Source organism: Falco peregrinus, chromosome 16 (genome assembly GCF_023634155.1).
Source record: "Falco peregrinus isolate bFalPer1 chromosome 16, bFalPer1.pri, whole genome shotgun sequence".
NCBI lineage: Eukaryota > Metazoa > Chordata > Aves > Falconiformes > Falconidae > Falco > Falco peregrinus.
Genome location: NC_073736.1, coordinates 3838732 through 3859519, shown reverse-complemented (window position 1 = coordinate 3859519; position 20788 = coordinate 3838732). Strand labels below are relative to the sequence as shown.

Here is a 20788-nt window from a genome sequence, read left to right as displayed (position 1 = left end):
GCTGGGGGATCTGCCAGGCGAGGTCCGCAGGCCCAGGCTGCCACAAGGGGGTCGAGGCCTAAGGAGCGGCGCGGCCCAGGGCCCCCCGCAGCCCGGCCCCCGCTGCCCGGTGCCGGTGGCGCCTCACGGCCCGGCCCCGGTGGGGACCCCCCACAGCCCGGCCCTGGTGGCACCTCACACAGCCCGGCCCAGGTGGGGGGCCCCCAGCCCAGCCCCCACCGCCCGGCCCCGGTGGGCCCACGACCCCCCTGTGCTGTTAAAAGGCAGCTGATGAGTGACCTGGTCTTGCCCATTCATTTATTAGGTTGTGATTTATTAGGTGGTTGTTTATTAGGTTGTTGTTTATTAGGTTCTGTCTGTGCTAAGGGGTCTCCCTCCCACGGTGCTGCAGGTTCCAGGCCAGGCAGCCGGCAGCGCGGCACGTAATAACTACCTAAACACTTTGTTTCTGGCCTTTTGGACTCCTAGGAAGCCTGGCCTATTTTTCCCCTTCTCCATATGGAGTATGTAAGCTTGTATGCTGGTTCAGAGCTCCTCTTCTTGGCAGGCAAATGGTTAAATACTTGATAATTATGTGCTGGTGTACAAGGGGTGTGAAGGGAGGGAGGTGGGTGCCTTCTAGCACTAGTCCAACAACAGGTTGCTGTTTTCCTTCCAGGAGCGATGGTGGGTGAGGCATGAGCCACGGTGGGTGTTTTGCTCTGCTGACAAGGCGGTCTGGCTGCTGGTGTCATGCTTAGACCCTTCTTCATCCATCCCCACGCTTAGACCCTTCTTCATCCATCCCCACTTTCAGACCTGATGTCCCGGTGCACGCATCCAACAAGAGGCTGAACATCGACGCAGATGCTGAGGTGGGTCTGTGTGAAGCCCATCGGCAAAACCGTTACCACCAGCAATTGGCGCTGATTGCAGGACCATGGTGCACACGTGTGAGCCAAGGTAATTGGTGACTCAGTCCTTTCACTACCGAAGGAGAGTGTGGCTTGGTTTTATAGTCATCTGAGTTTGTGAGCAAGAAATACATAACACTGAGCAATATCCAGTAAATAATGAGGTCTTCCCAGATGGACTTTAGGCCAAGTAAAATAAGCAGCTGGGCCAGATGACTTAAATTTTCCAGCTATAAATTGTAGCAATTCACCAGCTGTCTGCAATAAAATACCAGTGAAGGAGTCTCCCTTGAGATCTGGTGTTTAAACCTGTGGAAATAACGGCTCCCTTCAAAACAAACAGCCCTAAACAAAAGATAATGTAACTTAAGGATGCTGTGGAAGTGAAAAAGAGATGAACAACAGGTGAGAGTTACTTAGACAATTTTATTTATATCCCCACTCCCCAGTAGTGGGGTTCTGTAGCTCGATTCCTTGTGTAAGGACTTCTCTTTCAGATTTCCCACACCATGCAGGAAGGAATTGTGTTTGTTTCATAATAATAAAATCTGTCCACAAAAGCTGTAAACATTATTTTGAGTCTCTTGTTACTGTCTCCTTCAAACACACACACAATATTTGTATCAAAGAATTGCTAGGTGACCTTTAGTGTCTAGTCCCTGACTCAATCTCACACTTTTTCCCCCCACTTTTTTTCTTCCTTTTTTTTTTTTTTTTTTTTTTTAAGCAAAAGTACCTTGATGTGACTGGTTTTTGTGACTGACATCTGACAGAATCATCGCATTCCCCTATTTCTAGCCCCTACGGAGCCCCTTGCTTAGAAAGTTTCTGAAACGTGCCCTGTTATAATCCCACAGGGATATTAAACCTTTGTGAGGTCCAGTGGTTGGTCTGAGGTCTCTCTGCTTTTACACCTTAAGCAGCACAGAACCTCCGCAGCATCTCGTACGCCCGTGTTTCAACACCTGCACTCTACAGAGAACACCTGACGGTCTTGAAGCGCTGGGCATGTGGAGCGTGAATGTCAGGGTGTGCGTTTTTCCTCTCCTGCTTGTGTCTCTGTGTTCAGCCCGTAGCGTTGAGCATGAGTTGAAAGTAATGCTGCAATCTGTTCAGACCTGCCAGCTCATTTTAATAGTCTCAGTCAAATGCAGAGTATCTCCTTAGCCCGCTTGGCTCTGTGAGTGTAGAGGTGAGCGGGTCCTATTTTATCATTAAGACTCTTTCCAGTAAGGCTTTCTTTTGGCTCACAAATAAATCAAGGACAGCAGTAAAACAAAAAAGGAAAATAAATCTGATTGATTGCAGACAGAACAGATTCTTTCAGCTCTTTGCTTTTTACGCTTGAGTTCAGTAATGGCATGTAGCGGTTTTTGCGCTCTCCTAGCAAGCTGTCCATGCTCTCATTCCAAACCGTGCACGTGCCATCCAGCAGCTGTGAGGGTCCCGTACAACTGACCCAATGCGGTGCTTTTCAGAGCTATCGGTCACTAGTAAATCCAGGCTATTTCACAGAATTTGTCATTTGCCTTCTGAGATATTCTGAAGGATTTTGATGAGATTCTCCAGGCCAAAAATATAGCCGTGGTCTGGCCCGTCGTAAGTCGTGTGATTGCATTTGGAACCTTTAAAAGTGGTGTGGGCAAAGTCTATCATCCGGACGTCAACTCTGGCATGATTAGTGCTGTGTGACGAGCTGCAGTTTGTTTTTGGGAAGTGAAGGTGGTTATCCAAGGGTGCCATGTTCTCCTTCTGCTCCTGTCCATCATAAATGATGAGAAGTGAGCTGGAGTAGAACCTGTAAGAGCTTTGCTTCCTGATGACGGAAAGCAGAGCTTTTAGCCGCAGGATGATGGGCTCCAGCAGATCCGTTCGGAGGTAGTTGCCGTTGCACAGGAACTGGTGCAAGGTTTGCCTGAATCCCTCTGGTGAGAGTTTCCTGCCATAATACTTATCTTTGCAGAGAAAATGGCCAGTGTCCGCTTGGTAAACCTGGAGGAAAGAGCAACGATCCAGGTTCAGTTGTTCAGTTTTCCCAAAGCTCGAGATTTTGCCCTGATCAAAATAGTTCTGACCCAAGGTGAGGGACGGGACATAGATCCTCTGCAGTCTCGCAAAATCCAGCAGTGCTGGCAATGTACTGCAGGCTTCTCGCTGAATCCCATCTCCCGTCTTTGCTGGAGATTTAAACTATTTGATTTAAACCACTAGCGCAGATTCTTGTTGTACTGCCATAAATTACCTCTTTGTGAAACCAAATAGCTGTAAGTCATAGCCGTGTCACTAGTGATTTATTTACAGCATTTTCCCTCTGGCTATGGTAGGAGTTTGCGGTAGTACAGGAATACTCCAGCTTTGTACCTTCTCATAATATGTAATGCATGGGTAGCGATAATCTCGCTTGCTTAAACACAGAGAGACAAGATGTAGACAGAATTTTTTTTATGTGAGGCTCTGGTAACACTGAGTAAGAAATGAGGGAGTGAATTTCGAATCGGCTCACACGCCAGTTGTAATTTAAAGAATAATCTGCTCAAGAGAAGGATGTCAGAGAGCAGGAAGGGACACCGGTTTTGAACCTGGGTGTTTACGCTGCTGTATATGTGCTTTACAATCATCCTTCTCATAATTATCCTGCAGGCACAGCAGAACAACATTTCGAAACGTGCTCAAGAAGTGTGAGTGAAAGAAATGTGTGGTTTCGGTTTCTAGGAGGAAGGGCAGTGATTCTGAGCAAGAGGAACCATCATATTTAGCGCAAAATAAAACCCTCACTCTTGCGGTGACAGGATGAGACGGCTCTGCAAAGGCACGACTGGGGCACCGGGATGCTTTTTTCGTTTTTCTTTTTTGTGCAGCAGCCAAGAGCTGAGCGTGACAGGGAAATCTGCGTTCCTGTACAGGCAGATTCTCAGCTGGGGTAAACTGGTTCCCAGCTGCTCATACTGGCGGCAGTGGGGTGGGGTGGTGCTTATGCTGCCACCGCTTGTGAAAGCAGCCAGATCTCCAGAAGTCAGCGTGGGGAAAGGGTCAGCCTGGACGTGCCATATTCCGCACTCTTCCCTAAGCATCCTCTCCTCTTTGAGGATAGGACACACAGCTGAGCGGCCAGTTCTATTTGCTGGGAGAAGAGAATAAAACTGCTTCATTTTACACCAGCAAAGAGTCCCTTTAGGTTTCCAGCTTGGTTTCAAGCCGCCTGTTGGGCAAACACCAAAAGGACCGAGGCTTCGCCTTACCTGCATCCCGCAGATGCGAACACCCAGCGAGGCAGAGGTGCTTTGTTCACACTTCTTGATGTGCCGGGCTTTTTTCTCCTCCGAGGCATCATCGCCATGCTGCCGGGTTCCCATCTTTAAGTCCAGGATGCAGGGATAGTTGTATTTTGATACCACGTTTTCGAGTAATAGAAACTCTGAACATGAGTTAAGGGAAACCCAATACTTTTAAATTCTAATTGAAAGAGGTCTTAAATCAGAGCAACTGCTGACGCTCTCCATAATAGCTCACAACTGTAATGAGACTTTCTGAGCCAATTTTACCAACGTGTCATTGCTATAGGCCCCTTGCTGCCAATTTCAGTTAATTTACTGTGGTACAGTCCTACCAATTAAAGCACCAACAGCTCCATTCTGCAGTGACATGATAGCCCTGGGCTGTCAATCCAGCACCTTGCCTCAGCGCTGTACTCACTCCGGTGGGTGTGGGGGAAGTTGTTAAACCCTATTACTCACCTGACTGGTGGGTAATGAAGTGTAATAGGAAAATAAAAGGCAAGGCAGCTGCTAATTCCTATATAGTTGTGTTTTCAAATGTATGCCAAGGGGATCCTTGATTTATGCTGAATAGCCTTGATGGGAAGTGGGTTTTTTCCCTTTTTTTAATTTTTTTTTTTTTTATGAACAGTGGGAGAAGATAACAGAGCAACTATATTCTGTCTTTTCCCAGAGCCTGGGCAGAAGAGGGACGCATACTCCTGCAGTAAACCATACATTGATTACGGGCTGTTATTTGTAGCCAAGGCTATGCTGGAGGGGAGAGAGGAGAAAGGATACGATGAAGTTTGTTCTCATTATGCTTGGAGGACATGCGGTTCAGGTGCTGCCTGTGACAGTGCAGTCCCCAGGGGTTGTAGCTTTTTCTCTCTGGCTGGTTTCCATTTGCATCTTCCAAAAGTGAATCTGTGCGGTACTGAAGGTCTGTCCTCAATAGCACCTTCCCTGGGCAGCTAGACAAAGCACACAAAAGAACACGTTTGGTTTATAAACTCCAGAAGAGAATATTCCCTCCCCTCCTCTTTTGTAGAGCCTCAAACTTGATAAGGTAAATGTTCAGGGACTCCCAAAGAAAACATATTGATCATGTCCAACCTGCAGAGATCCTTTGTTACTCTGTAAAAGTAATTTTCAGAAAGCCAGCCATTGCTGGGTGCCAATATTTTCTTTCATTACAATTTCAAAGTGTGCTTGGCTCCTATGAAAAGTGCCATTCATAGCACCAACGACCAGGAATCTCTATTTATCTGCCTAACGGGCACAACACGGGCAAATCGTCCAACCACAGGAATGATTCCCAATTTAGAGCAGCAGCCTTCCAGGAGGGGAGGGAGGGAGCGATGAGATTTGTTCTCCTTGGAGGGTCATTCCTTGGTCTCGCTCGTCGAAAAAAACATAACTCCCATCGCACCGAAGGCAGCGGTTTCACGGCAGCGATATTGCACCCTTTAGCCGCAGCTGACCTCGGTCTTTTCTGAACCAGGCCGAGATGGAAGCGTCTCGCAGAAAGCCTCTGCCGGGTCTGAGGTCACGGTGTGCTTGCAAGCACCGCCGTGCCTCTCAGAGCCAGCTCCCCCCTGGCACGAGGGCAGGATTGAACCATCCTGGAATGAGCAGTTCCCAGCAGAAGGGTGTTAGGTGCTGTGCGCTTGGTGGCCGTTCTCCTGGGGCCTCTCCTCCCTTTGGAGCCCGCTGTGCTCTGAGGGTGCAGGTTTAGAGCAGAGTTTGGGGCATGTGTTTGAGCAACAGCATCTCAGCGACTGCCAAACCTGCTCCGCCCCATCCGCGAGCTGGGGAGGAGGTGAACCACGAAGCCACCAGGCTGGGCTTTGCTTTTCCTCACCTTGGCCGGGCATTGCTTTTGCTGGCTGGGTTTTTGCTGGCCCACCAAACCCATCCCAGTTAGACCCTACCCAAAGCGACAGACAAGGACCAGGAGGAGGTTTGCAGGGAGCAGCCCGCCCATGGCAGACCCTCACCTGTCTTTGAAGGTCTTGGTGACCTGCGCGTGATTCCAGTTGACCAGCGTGTGCTCGGTGCCGGTGCTGGTGCTGGCAGCCCACTTGCATTTGTGCCATATCGTCACCGAGGAGTCGCCGATGGCGTTATCCAGGCGGCTGCAGCTCTCTGTCTGCAGGCTGGGGCTGGCGATCAGGGTCAGGTTGCCGAGGCTGTCCTTTTTGAGGTGCACAGAAACGATGCCTGGACAAAAAGGGGGGAAAAAAACAAATGAGGATGACGTTAACCCATGGGCCACCATCTGCACCAGCCCGTGGTGGTCCAGCCTTCCTGAGCGGGCTGGCGCTTAGCAGGACACCTGCCTCCTCGTGTTTTGGTGGCCTCTCACGCTGACCCCACTCTGCTTTGAGGCCAAATAAACACCATTCGTTTGAGACCCTGGGAAACAGCCACAGACTTTTCTAAAGTTTCCTCCTCTCCAAGGCTCGGCTTGAAACCTGCCTCCTCTGAACGTCATGTTCCTTCATCCTCCATCCCTCCAGGCTTGGCTACACCACGAGTGACCCAGCAAAGGCCCCTGCTTTGGACCGGGAGATTCTGGTTTCTTTATGACAAAGGATTTAGGTCTCGCTTTTTAAGACAGGGCAAAGTTGGAAATGCTTTTCATCGGCAGGAAGCAAAGGGAGCGTTGGGGACAAGGACTTTTCCAAAGACAGCCAGGATGCCAAGTGTCTCCTTTAATTGGAGGGCCCCCGGGAGCAAGGGCAGAGGCATCTGCAGGGGCTGGCAGCGCTGCCTGCATATGTGACACCCTTACATTGTCTTGGTCATGTCCTTCCCCAAGCACCAAGCACCCAAACAGCCGATGGTGGGAACAGGACCCTCACATGTCTGGTCTCCATGCACGAGGCGGGACCGTGACCGTGACCGTGACCGTGCCCATGACCGGGGATTATTACTTTCCACCCTAAGTGCTTAAAACACCACTGTGTATTTTAACATCGCAATTTTCCCTGACTCTTAACAGGAATCGCGGGGCTCGAATGCCATTCAGCCCATCACGGATTTAGCCCAGTCTCAGCGCATCCCTGCATGGGGACGGCTGCCTCCGCCTCTCAAATGACAGAGCAGGAATGGCCATGGCTCACGTACCAGACAGCTCTGACCTTTCTGAAAAAGGCTGATAACCGCAATCCTGCTCCTGCAGCCCTCTGGCAGGGCTGCCTGAGCCTTTCAAGGCAGCGGAGGCATTTTTAGAGCAGGGCCCTTTGGGGCTCTGAGGGGATGCCAGACACATGAGTCGTACCCTGCTGCTTTCAAGTCGCGCTGCAGTATGGGAGATCCAAAAGAGGATGGTCGAGGCTGTTGGACCAGCAAAACTCATCACTGGAAAGAGCCCCCCATCAGCAACATGAGGAGCTGGGTTTTATCCAGCTGTCCCCAGGGTATCCTCACTTGGTCTGTGGGGAACTGCGGGGAGATGCTTTGCAGCAGCTTAAAGAACAAGGGAGCTCTGTTCTCCCGAGCAAAGAATTTGCCAAAGCAAATAAATATGCACGCTCCCTTCTCTCCATCTAAAGTGAGATGGTAGTAAATAAACACAGACAGAAGGATTTGCCCTCTGTGTGTGCGCAGAGCCCTGCCTGCTGAGTTTTTGCTGACTGGGAGAGGCTTTCACCGCCTGAATTGCAGGAGCCCTGTGTGTCTGCAGCCACCAGCCACCTCTGTTAGGCTCAGGGTGCCCATCCCTCCCCGGGTCCTGCACCCCATCACCCTACAGCTCCAGCTGTACTGGGACGCGCTTCCCTCCCACCCCTCTGCTCAGGTACCACAACCATTTCTGTTCCCTTTTGCTGTAAACCCAGCATTAATGGGAACAGCGTGCCATGGCTAAACCAGCTCCTTTTGCACTGAACTGGCGGAGAAATATACACAGGCAGCTCTGCCAAGGGAGCTGGAAGCCTTAAAAAGGGGGTAAGGAATATTTTTAGCTATCTCAGTCCTGTGCTTGTGGTGATGGTGAGCACAGGGAGCTCTGTCTTCCTCAGGCTCCACTGTTACCTTCGCTGAACCCCTTTTGTAGCAAACCCCTATTACGGATAACCGAGAGCAAGCGAAATCCCTATCAGCTCGGATGCCTGCTTTGAATTTTCAGGGGAGGCAGGCAGGAGAAAAGAAAAAAAAAAAAAAAAAAGCTAGCATATCTTCTACCTAAATCAAAGCCTTTTTATTTTTAAAAAGTCACTGCGAGGCGAATGGAGTCCTCGATTCCAAATCTAGCACTACGCCTCAGTTACGGTGCTATAGCAGCCTGTAACCTTAAAAACTGTCCCAATTACATATCTGCAAGTCAATGGAGCTGTGCTGATTTACATAGTGCTGACAATCTGGCCCTAAAAGCGTTATATATAGCATGAAACTATAGGGTTCTTAAGTATCTTCCATTAATATGAAAATTAACGGGGAGATTTGCAATGGCGAGAATGAGCAGTTAAATTGCAAGGGAATGTGATCCTCTCACTCCTGCCAGTTGAAAACTCTTCAGAAACCTACACATCAAGCCTGAAAAATACTTTTGTTTCCTGGTGTGCTTCCCTACAGGTTTTGCATGTGTCCTGCATGTGACTTGTGTGTGCAAAACAAACCTGTTACACACGGCTACCGCCCTTCTATCTACAGCAACAAGAAAACACCTATCTGGGAGCAAAGGTGTACTTGACTTTGCTGGCATTTTAGTGTCACCAAACCCACAATCCCCCTCCTGTCCCGCACCAGTGGGGCAGCCAGCAGGTATTTACGGGTGCTGTCACCATGCTAGTGGCATTCCAGTGAGCCTCAGGAGCATTTTGCTATGTAGCTCTACCCTCACGGATTTATTTTTAAATTTACAAGTGCATTTATTTACTGCTGCGTGCAATAAGAATCTGAGCAGAAGTGGGCTTGAAAACAAGTCCAGCATCCCCTTGCAAGCTCAGCTAGGGGCAGGCAGAAGTTTGCAAGGGGCTGGCAGTGGGAAAAGCTGGTCCCAAGGTCACCAACCTGCCTGAAATGGTTAAGCGAGCGGTAGGCATTTTTCATGCAGCCAACTCGGTGTTAGATGTGAATGATGACATTTGATCAACATTGCACATAATGTCATCATTACATAATGGTCCCTGGGCCGTCCCTGCCCCCGCAGCCTAAGAATAGAGATGAGGAACATGGACACGTGTGAATGGGTGATGAAGACCTCAGAATTATTCCCCCTGATGCTCATCCTACTCATCACCCTCGTGGGAAAACGTTCCACCTCTTTAATTTGCCTGGCATTCAGGGTTGGGACAGTTACAAGCAGGGAAAAAAAAAAAAAAAAAAAAAAAAGTACGTGCCCAATGCCAAATTGGAGAAGAATTGCTATTTAATTACCCTTCATCACAAAACTCACTGGGACTTGCAATAGAAGAGGAAAAGAAGACAAAAAGGTATTAATAACCGGGCCACCCCTGAACTGATGAGCTGGGACCGCTTAACATCTTTATTAAAGAGACGGAGCAGGGGCCAGCTCTCCAGCTCTGAACCCTGGCCCCTGCTAAAGAAAATTGCTTAGAGGAAGCCTTGTTTTCTTTCTTAAGCATCTTTTTAATATCGTCCCATAAATCTGCAAAGGCCTCTGACTTGCTGGGAAAGGGAGAGATTAGATTGGAAGCGCATCGAAAGCGCGGCTGACACTTTGAGCTCTTTTCTGTAACACTGAAGGACCAAAAGATATTTTAAGTTTTTACGTGATAGCTGAGCTTCTCGCCTGGCGCAAAAATCCAGGGTCAGGTGCTTTATGAGCAGCACAAGTCTGGCAGTAAAAGCAGAAATAGTGAGGGAATAAGAAAGGGAGGGAGGGAGGATGTCTCAAAAAAATATTAGGACCCCCTTCCCCAGACACCGAGTGCTGTTTTCCAGTAGCTAAGCTGAGAAATTCAGCTGGGAAAGTGGCTCAAGGCAAGGAGAGTTAGGGGTGGGGGAGGTGTTTGAAGAGGTGCACCAAGCTGAGGGGCAGGTGGGAGGCTTTTCCCTATCCCAGGAAATTCTTGCTTGTGGCAGGACAGCTGCCTGGCTTTGATTTTTAATTTAAGTGGTCTGTACCTCTGGTTTTCCAGAGATCAGCGCTCCCAGGAGCATTGTGGGGAGCAGGGCTTGACTGAGGCGGAGCACCCAGCACAAGTGATGCCCAGTGCATCCCTGGGCAGGCGCATCCCTGGACTGGTGAATCCCTGGGCAGGCGCATCCCTGGGCTGGTGCATCCCTGGGCTGGTGCATCTCTCGGCTGGTGCATCCCTCGGCTGTTTTTTTCAGGCCTGGTATTTCATGGCAGTCCCAAGGATCTCTCCCCCAGCTCATGCTAGTGTCAACCCTGACCCTTTCCTTGTCCTCACCAACAACTTTGCTTCTGACACAAACCTTCACCTCCTCTTGGGTGATTCCCAATTCCCTCTTGGGAATCCTGTGGTGAACAAGACCCTCCTAGCTCCTGCTTTCCTGCACCTATTCAGTGCTGCCATTTGCATGCCATCAGGCCAGCTTATTTGGGGCCATGACCTGCAAAATCCTCAAAGCAAACACTGTTGGAAACCCCATCCTATTCCTGCCCCTTGTTCTGTGTTTTTCCTGTGTTTACCTTCCCTGTCCTGCCTCGGCACTGCCCAGGCTCTCAGTTCCCTGGGATTGTGTTCATGCTCTCAGCCTCCCTCTTGTGCCTCAGGAACAGACCAATTTCAGCCCTGTTTAAAACGAGTCCCCTGTGTTACCAAAGCCAACCACGGCACCAAGGGGATGAGCAGAAGGAAAGATCTCCCGGTGCCATCATCCAGTGCTCAACCTTTATTAGATATCACAGAGTCCCCTTCCAGCCACAGAGACCCAGGAAACTGTCCCAGTCTCACAGACCGGCCGCTGTGCCCGCTCTCACCCGGGAAAGCATCCTTGCTCAGCAAAACCTGCACAAGTGATGGGGGTCCACAGCTCAGACCCAGCCCGACCGAGCCAGCCGGTACCTCCCGCACTGCCACTAGCCCTTTATCCCGGCCTCAGGCCAGATCCTGGTGACAACAGCCCTTGGCTCCTTCCCCACCATCTCCCCTTACCTTTGTACTGGGGCGTGAACTGCCTCATGGCCAAGGGCAGCGACTCGTAGAAGCTCAGCTCCTGCAAGACCAGGGGCTTGCAGACCGTGTGCTCGTCGTACTTCATCATGCTCATGTGGCCGCCCACCTGATGGACGAAGGGCTCCAGGAGGACGGCGGTCCTGCTCTCGCTGGGGTCCAGGGGGCTCTGCCCCACCATGGTGCTGGGCGAAAGGCGGAGGGGGGCTGGCTTCCTTCAGTAGCGGCAAAGGGGGATCAGGAGCAGAGTTTGGGACATACTGTGCCAGGCCAGTTAATGCCCACTCTGGGTTCTCACCGGCGCTGTCTGAAAAACAGAGTATTGGGGGGCGTGAGAAGGGGGGACAAGCCACCGCAAAGCCACCATCTGCGCCGGCACCCTGGGGTCTGCCTGGTGGCAGCCCGTGCCACAGCCGGGGCCGGGCATCCAGGGCACAGCTGGCTGGGATGAGATCTTCAGCTTCCCCGGGACTGGCAGGGACCCGCCATCTGAAATGCAGAGTCCAGAAAAGACCCAATTTAGACCTGTCGGTGGCAAAAGAAGCAGAAGGCAGTGACCGAGAAGAGCTATCAAGTTAATGCGGTGGCCTCGTTAAAGCAGCTGGATCAGGGCATTCCTGGGGCTGGTAGTGCCAGATTATTAATACACTGTATTAACGACACCCCTTGCTGTGGACCAGCCCCAGTTTGCCTTACGAAGCGGTGTTAATGATGGTCTTAGTCTTTCCCAAGCTAAGATGTTCCTTGCAAAGAAGCTTTATTAATAAAGCCTCTGCAATTTCCCATCCCTGCGCCGTCCCTTGCCTCTTAACACTGCTGATGGGGTTAGCAATGTTTTCTGCACCTTCTAAAGGAACCTGGATTTGGGACATTCCCAGCCATTTAACACCGGGGCATCAGCAGGAGCGTTTCCTCCACCGCGCTGACACGTGGCGTGAGGATGCGTCAAACCAGCACCCAGACGGTTGGCACCCCCCGACTCCCCCCCGCTCCCCAGCCCTGCCCTCTGCCGCAGCCCCAAGGAGAATCCAGCACCAGATCCCTTCCTGGTTGTAGCCCCCGAGAGAAATTCCTCCTTGATTTTGTCAAGTCCTGGCTCTAAAACAGTCGAGCGGGAAGAGCACGGACGTGGACCACACCTGTGCCATACCGCCCTGGCAGCAGCACCCTGCTTTCTCTTGCAAGCACCCACCAACGCCCACTTTGCTCTTTGCAAGAAGCCCCTGGGTACCTCTTGCTCTGGTGGGCACCAGGCAGAGGAATCCCACAGCCACTGGGGAAGACAGAAAGGTGGCTGAGCTAATATTTACACCGGAGAAGCAGCCTGGCTTCATACCATCGAGGCAGTAAAACCAGAGGAGGACACTCCAGACCCCAAACTAAAAGGGATGGGATGTGTGTGTGGGGGGGAAATCATCCTTTTGAGGAGGGGTCCATGTTCCTGCAGCCCTCGGAAGGGGGTGTGCTGAGCCTGGGTTTGCCTGCCCCTGTTAGCACAGCCGACTTTCTCCTTGTTCCCCCAGCTTCAGCATAGCATCAGGAGCTTCGCATCCTATTTTTGCCAGCAAAACCCCAGCGCAGCAGGTAACGCCACCTTTGACAGATCCATCTCTCTCCAGCAGAGCCTTGAGGACGTGCTGCTGGGTGAGCGGCACCACCTCCACCCCCACCAAGCTTTACTGGGACCAGGGCAGCACCAGCACCCTCTCCTCCACCAGGAGACCCCGCCGAGGGGACGGTGGTACCTCCCTGCTCACGCCAGCGATAAACCCCCAGGTGCCCATCGTGGTTGTCTCTGGAGAAGGGCAGGCTCAGCCCCCCCACCCCGAACCAGCGCTTCCAGCCCATCCTGGGAGCTCTCACCGCTGAAACGCAGCCTGTTCCTCATCCAGCAACAAAGAGTCAAAGCTCTGCTGCGGAAATTTCCCCTTCATGCTCCTCCTGCTGCAATTAAACCACCGAGCACACAAGCGCTCGGCGCAGGTGCCCGTTTTGTTTTTTTGCCTGGAGGAGTGGGATGAAGTGGGTTGAAGGCGGAGAAGGGGGAGAAGAAACCCACCTGCCCTCAAAACACACGGAGCAGCAGCTCCTTTACCTTCCCCCAAGGTGGGTTTATTTCCCATCCCCCCCACCCCCCCTTTTTCTATTTTTTCATCATCAAACCACAGCTGGAGAGGAATTTCTACTCTGCAATTACCAGCCTGTACCAGCACAGGGAACAAAGCCAGGCCACTTTCATGAGTGCTTTTCAGTCGGGGAAGAAAGCAGCTCTTCAGAGCCTTTCTAGAAGTTAATAAAAGCATTTAGCATTTTGTTAAGTTGCGACAACTTTTTAAAGAGGATTTCTCCCTTGAAAGCTACAGGTTTGCTGTGGATTGTTTCTTTTTCCCTCCTGCCTTCCTTAAAAAAAAAATAGAAAAAAAGGAGGAAAAGCAAAAAGCAAGGGAATTTGTCATAACACCTCTTTGGAGCAGAGAGCACAACACAACTTCAATCCAGTATTTATTGCTTCAGAGACAGTCCAAGGCTGAAACTTGGCTGACATAACACACTTTTACAATTCTGGCAACCTTGGCATTGCAAAGAGAGTTGGGGGGAAGAAAACCCACAATTTGATAAGGCTCTTATTGTTTTCTCTTAAGCAAAACTCAGAGCAAGATTTGCGGTGAGAGAAAGGGGTTCTTTTCATTTAGTTTTTTGTTCTGAAGCAGCTTGTCTATTTGGAGCAGATAAATGTTGCCGCAAACACTTATTGAGCTGCTCTGAGCTCCTCTGAAACAAGACTCTCCTGAAATAAATCACTTCTATCGGCTCAGGTTATCATGAATGCCAAAAGATATTTACATCACTAAAAATACATGAAATTACAGATAAATCTGTGTTGTCAAAAACAAAACCAAGAACCGTGTATATTTTTCTCCTAGCTTAAAAAAAATAATAAAAAAAGCAACCAGGCACTGCAGAAGATGAGTCAGAAAATATTGGGGAAGGAGAATACTTCTCTGTATAGAGAACTCCCCTCTCCAGAAAAAAAAAAAAAAAAAGAAAAAAAAAAAGAAAAAAAACAAGATACTGAAAGAGAGGAGATTTAGCTGTGATATCAGGAAGAAATCTACTGTGAGTGCGGCGAGGCACAGGGTGCCCAGAGCAGCTGTGGATGCCCTATCCCCGGAAGGGTTCAAGACCAGGTTGGACGGGGCTTGGAGCCACCTGGGCTGGTGGCAAGTGTCCCTGCCTGTGGCAGGGGGTGGGAATTAGATGGTCTGTAAATCCCTTCCAACCCCAACCGTTCTATCATTCTATTATTTAAAGCATTCTATTATTTCTCTGATGGCCGGGTACCGTTATCCTTTGCCCTGCTCTCATCTAGGGCCAAATGTCGAAAGAGTCAAAGCAAGTTGTCTATTCCTAACTCTAAACATCACCGAAACAAATCAAGCAGATTAAATTCTCTGATCTCTAATTAGTGCTTACTCCACCTCATCCCAAGCAGAACCGTTGTGGCTCTGAGTCTGACACACTGGGGAACAACCCGCAGGCAGCCCGGCCCCCCAGAGAACGCCCATCCCTTGGAGATAGGTGGGGTCCTCTTGGCAGAAATACTTTGGAATATTAAAAAGCAAAATCACTTTAAAACCAGGTGCCCTGTCAGCGTGCGACCATGTTCTTAGCTTTACATATCATGGTCAGCACCTTCCCCTCTGGGGGTCCTGGGTCTCCAGAGCATCCCAAAGCACCCTGAGGCAAAGCTGGGTTTCAAGCATTGCAGGGAGCTGGGGGGCTTTGTTTGTTTTTTGTTTTTTTTCTTAATTAAAAAGCAAGAAAAAACCACAGGTGTTAATTTGAAGACATCTGTACGTCTGTAGCTCTTGGTACTGGAGCTGACCTGGAATAAAAGCCAGCTCCTGCAGCGAGCACCAGCCCAGCCCCACAGCAAGGGGCGGGTGCGCTTCGCAAAGCCCAGTTGCCCCATTTCCCTTCAGTCTTTGGCCTCTGCAACACCTTGGCCGTAAGGAAAATCCTACTGGTTCCAGCCCCGTGCCCATCCTGGCGGGGCTCGAAGGAGACTGGGGCTGTTTGCACAGGCAGGCAAGCGGCTGCAACCCCCAGTGTACCTTCAAATCTGCCTTTTCTGCTCTTCCCATGACCACAGCCAAAGTCAGAAAAACAGTTGCAGGGCAGCACCATGCCGGGAGCGTGAAGCTCGGCTCTCAGCAAGAAACCCAGCTCTAACCATCCTGCCATAAATCCTTACGTGCAGAAACCCTCAGCTCTTTTATCTTTCGTTTCCTTTCCTGAAATAAAATGACGTTCGTAAAGTTGATGACTGGTCCCCACGTCCCTCATGAAGAAGATGCAAAGATTCAGTTTGCTGCACTGAAGGATTTATTTGGCTGGTTTATGGGAAGCAGCGGGATCGATGGGGAGGGGTGGGAGTTGTGTTTTCCTGGGCTGGCGGGGTGCTGACAGCCCCCTGCCCACCCTCAGGGCTGGCATGGCCATCGGGAGATGGTGCGGGGCTGGCGAGGGCTGGGCTTCCTGGTGGGACTCAGGAACGTGCCTATGGACCATGGTAGCGAGCTTGGGGCTGCCAGTAGTGCCGTGGGACAGGGGGACACCACATCCCATGGGAAAGGGCTTGATCCTGTCACCTCTCTGCCCGATTTCTGCCTTTCACTCCACCAGACACCATCTGCCCCTCTGCTGAGCTGCCCTGCGCTTTCTGGAGATGCCACAAGCACGATGAAGAACCAAAAACCCACCAGGCTCATTTTTTGCGGACCCCAGGTTGCTCCAGAGGTTCACACCAGCCCCCACCCTGGGTGCTGGCTGTCCCCCTCACTCCCATCCCTCCCCACAAGCCACGCTGTGCTCCGAGCTGTGCCGTGCTCGTTCATCCTGCCCGTATCCACCCTGCCCTGGAGGGTGGCCAGTGCCGATGCAGAAGCCACCCTGGACTCACCTGCTGGGTGCGTGTGGCCGGTGGGTTCTCCGTGGGGGCTCGGGGTGCTGCCTGGGCTGCGCTTCTCTGCGGCTCAAGGGTGAGAAATGAGGGAGCGGGGGGAGCCCGTGGACATTTGGGCCATCACCTGACTGCTGCCAGCGCTGGCAAGCGCTTGGTATGTCCAGCTGACTGCTGAGCTCTCCAGAGGGGAAAAACACCCCTGGGTGTTAAAGGCAAACAAAGCCGCCTGCGCGAGAGGGTTAAGGATGGGGGGAGAAGGGGCCAGCCACGTACGAGGCTTCCCAGAACACGTGGCCACACGCCGGCTCGCTTGGGCAACCTCCTCTCCAGGAAAACAACCGTTGCTTTTTTCCGGTCTGTTTTCCACTTGCAAAAGCCCCCTCCCCAGGCTGGACCCCCCTGATGTTTATCCCCTCCCTGCGGGAACAGGCTGGGAGCCAGCAGGGAAAGGGCGGTGGGAGCGGGATGGACACCAGTTTCCCAGAGCTCCCAGCAAACAAACCTACTGGCCGTTTGCTCCCTGTGTGGGGAAAACACGCCAGGGCGACGCAGGGGACAGGCGAAGGGGCTGGGATCGCTGGAGAGAGGTGGGGAGAGGGGCTGGGATGCTGTGGGACAGACTGGACCCCCAGCCTTTTTGGCAAAGAAAAGCTGTTTACGGCAAGGGGGGCAAGGCTGGGGTTTGCCCCCCCGCTGGGCAGCCGGTGAGCGGATCAGGGAGCGGAGCCCGCAGCCATCCAGCCCTGACCCTGCCAACAGCCTCGTGCAGGGAAAAACGACACCTCGGCACTTGGAAGCAGTGGGGGGAATGGAAAAGTCCCGGGGAGCTTCCTGCCAGGGCCAGATTGTCTCCTCCAGTGAGTCAAGGACAGCACATGTCCCCCCCGACCCCCTCCGGACCCCCTTCCAAACACCGGCGTCCTGCCGAGGGCAGGCATCCTCTGGACATGCCGTGCCAGCCCCGTGCATCCCAGGAATACAGGACCCGTGGGTTATTTAGGAGGCCACACGGCCCTGGCATGCCCCAGGACAAGGAGGGTGCCCACCCTCAGCCCCCCGTCCTGGGGCACCCGGGCCAGTCCCCAGCAGTAACTTGGGGACGTTACCAAAGCAGTGTCCGCAGCTGGGGCCCCGCAGGCTGCCGTGGGGAAGGTGCTGGGAGGGCTCTGCAGCAAACCAGCGGGAGGTTGGGAAGAAAATCTCACTGTGGAGATAACGATTGATGGATGTAGTAATTCTGGCTAACTGGAGAGGAGAAAGCAGGCTCGCGAAGACCAGAGGGATCGAACTGATGGTTGGGGGCAGAGGCTGAGATTAAAGGCAAGAATCAAACAAAGACCCTGATTCCTGAGCTCTGACTTCACTCTGCTTTATGCTGGTATTTTAGCTCAGGAAAGTGCCTTTCTGTTGGGTTTTTTTGTTTGGTTTTTTTTTTTTTTAAATAAGCTAGGTTTCTGAAGGAAAAAAAAGCTGACACAGGCACTCTGCCGGGCCAGCCGCTGCACATCCCCCGCCAACAACTTCTGAACCCATCAGCCAGTCTTTGCAAAATGCAACAGAGGCATCAAAAATTCAGGGTGTAAATTCCCCAGAGGTACCTTGCCACCTTCCAGCAACAGGGTGGAACGTCTCCCGGCCACGACTCAGCTCTGCATCACCTGCGCCGTGATGGCCCTGGAGCAGCTAGAGGCCAGGGGAGAGGGCAGGCTGGGAGTAAAACATATAAGGCACGGCTCAGCATCACGGACCATCCTAGCAGCAGGAACATGCTGGTTCCCAGCAGCTGCTTCTACCTTCTCCTGTCCCCCAAGTCAGGCTGGTCTTGGTGTTTCCTCCTCCTTTTCCAGGACCGATGGGGCAGAGCAGGTCTCCACGCCAGCTCCCCCTCACCATGCCCACCACGAGGGTGGCACGGGCAAGCAGCGCATCCCGACATCCCTTATTCTGTCCTTCACGTGCTATAGCACATCACTCCAAAAGCCCCTGAAAAGAGAAGCCAAGCCAGTATGCAATCCCCAAACACATCAGGCTTTATATCTAATCATTACTGGGCTGGTGGGAGGGGGCCGGGCCCGTGATGGGGGGGTCCCTTGGGCTCAGCGAGGCAGGACCGAGCACCCAGATTTGCCCCGTGTCCCCAGCATGGGTGTCCGGCTGCTGCAGCGCATCACCAGCGCACACCTTTCTCCTTTGCAGAAACCCATCCCGCTGGCTATCGTATGGATTTTTAATGCACGTGTTAATTGAAGCAATCTCATTTTGATGGCGGGCGTATTGCCGGGCCGGGAGACATGTCCTTTGCAGTTACCGCTCCATTAAAACAAGCGCACGGAGGATGCCGGAGCTGAGGCCGCCAGCGGCTGCGGGGTCCCCACGCAGGCAGCCGGGCTGATTGCGGCCGCAGAGCCGCAGAGGCAATTACTCAGCCTCTTGTAGAAAGCAGAGCACTCTAAGGGGAGAGCAACCCTGTCTCATATTAAAACTATGCTAATTAGGAACTAATTACGAGCAGAAAGATATTATTACCCTCGGCTAGCCTCAGGCTGCAGCCTCAGTCCTGACTCCAAACCTTTCCCAGCCCGGCACGGACCCGGGCAGGGTGGGCACGCCGTCATTAATAAAAGCGGAGGGCAAAGCCTCGGGTGAGCCAGGGCCGCCTGGTCCCCAGCGCCTGCGCGATCTCAGCACCACCAAGCCTCATCCTGACACGACCTGTGCGGGGCCCTTCTCATATTAAAGGACTAAATTTATATCTGCAGGAGTGCCGGAATGCAACGGCGCGACGGAGGGCAGCCTTGGGCGTTAAGGAAAAACAACAAAACCTGCCGAGGACACACGCAGGGAGCCAGCGCCGACCCCGCTGTGCGGTGCCCACCCTTCCCCCCCCTGCCCAGGCGCCGGCTGTGCAGGGTTTTCCCCTTTCCACCTCCAAAGGCTTTGCACCATCCTAAAGTCTTTGCACCATCCTAAAGTCTTTGCTGCTGTTTTATTTTCTTTCTCCTCAGACAGGCAGCGGTGCCAGGACCTGCAGCCATGGCACGGTGACACCAGGACAGCCCCCCCCGCCCCCCCTCAGCCATACAGCCAGGCTGGGTCCCTCGCCACGCGCCAGCCCCTTCGTGCTGGGTGCTGGAGCCTCATCTGCCGGCTGGCAAACACACATAACCCCTTGTTGAGCTGTCCTTGCTGCTGGTGGCACCTTTGGGACCCCAGCTGGGAGCAAGGCAGGAGCTGGTCTCCCTCAGGGAGCATGGGGACCCCCCCTCCAGACCCGTTTCTGAGCTGTTTTCCATGGAAGTGGCTCAGCTGCAAGCGCAGCCCCTGGCCAGCAGCTCCTCCCCACCCTAGGGTGCTCTGCTGTTGCTGTTTGGATCCTGAGACCTGTTTTGGAGCCGGGATGTAAACACGGAGTCTGGTCCTACACCAGGTCACCGTGAAGTGACACAGGCCAGGCGGTCTCCTCCATCAGAGGGGAGATCAGCAGAGGCTCCAGTGTCCTCCTGCCACCCGGGAGCACATCCCCAGCAAGCTGCTGCTCTGCCATGGGAAGGTGGTTTCAGAACCATGCTTCTGAGACGGGAAAACCGTATTTCAGAACGCCACAGAGAACGGGGCACCTTGGACCCGAGTGACCCACAAAGGCAGGACTGGGCTTCGCTCTCCTGCATCACAACCAGGAACAGATCCGAAGCAGCTGTGGGCACCCACGAGTAAGGTCTGCAGGGAGAAACCGTGCCAGCAGCGCACCACGGATACTGCAAAAAGAAAAGCCGGGGGGGCTTGTAGGGGGTGACTCTTAAGGGGGCATTGAGGACCCACCTGATGGCCTGAAGGGAGCCAGGCGAGGGGGCTGCTGCCTCCCTGGTGCCCAGCACGGACCGCTACCCTCTGCTACTCTTTCACATGGGTACAAATGGCACCCCAAGCCAGGACCTGGGCAGAATCAAGGAAAACTATAAAGCCCTGGAGGTACAAGCAAAAAATGTCAGTGCCCAAGTTATTTTTTTCTTCCATCTTACCAGTAAAAGGAAAGGGCGCAGCCAGAAATAGATGTATAAAGCACATCAACTTCTGGCTTCGCGGCTGGTGCCGTTGTGAGGGGTTTGGCTCCTGTGACAACGGGACATTCTTTGACTATAGCCTGTTAGGGAGGGATGGGATCCATCTCCCTAGAAGAGGCAAGGGGATCTTTGGCAGCCGGCTGGCCAGCTCGGCGAGGTGGGCTTTAAACAGAAGCACCCACGGGGAGGGGCCCAAAGCAGCGATGCTCACACCATCGCATCCACCTGGGGAACAAGCCAAGCCAAGCAGAGCAGCGATACGCGTTCCTCAGCTGCATCCCATGACGAGAAGCAGAAGACCAGCCACCACAAGGGTGTGCGTGGCTACGGAGGGTCCTCTCGCACCCCTCCTGGGGAACCTGCCTGCTCGCCCGCCCCTCCGCAACACCTGTACGCCAACACACGCGGCGCCGGGAGCGACCGGGAGGAATCAGAGATCTGTGTGTGGTCACAGGGCCGTGATCTCGTTGCAGTTACAGAGACGCGATGGGACAGCTCGCAC

The 20788-nt window shown here is 52.7% G+C and overlaps 1 protein-coding gene and 1 long non-coding RNA gene across 2 annotated transcripts; one reads left to right on the top strand and one right to left on the bottom strand.

Annotated features, from left to right (window-relative positions):
• Positions 1-121: 121 nt before the first annotated feature.
• On the top strand, positions 122-1466 carry LOC129785747 (uncharacterized). The gene is made up of 2 exons (XR_008749944.1): positions 122-304; positions 335-1466. It is a non-coding gene; the product is annotated as an uncharacterized LOC129785747 (long non-coding RNA).
• Positions 1300-11555, bottom strand: IP6K3 (inositol hexakisphosphate kinase 3). The gene is made up of 5 exons (XM_005239655.4): positions 11242-11555; positions 6148-6370; positions 4949-5121; positions 4133-4308; positions 1300-2885 (listed from the first exon to the last, which is right to left on the bottom strand). The coding sequence occupies exons 1-5, from the start codon at positions 11438-11440 to the stop codon at positions 2415-2417; spliced, it is 1242 nt and encodes a 413-aa protein (XP_005239712.1). The 5' UTR covers positions 11441-11555; the 3' UTR covers positions 1300-2414.
• Between the last annotated feature and the right edge of the window lie 9233 nt (positions 11556-20788).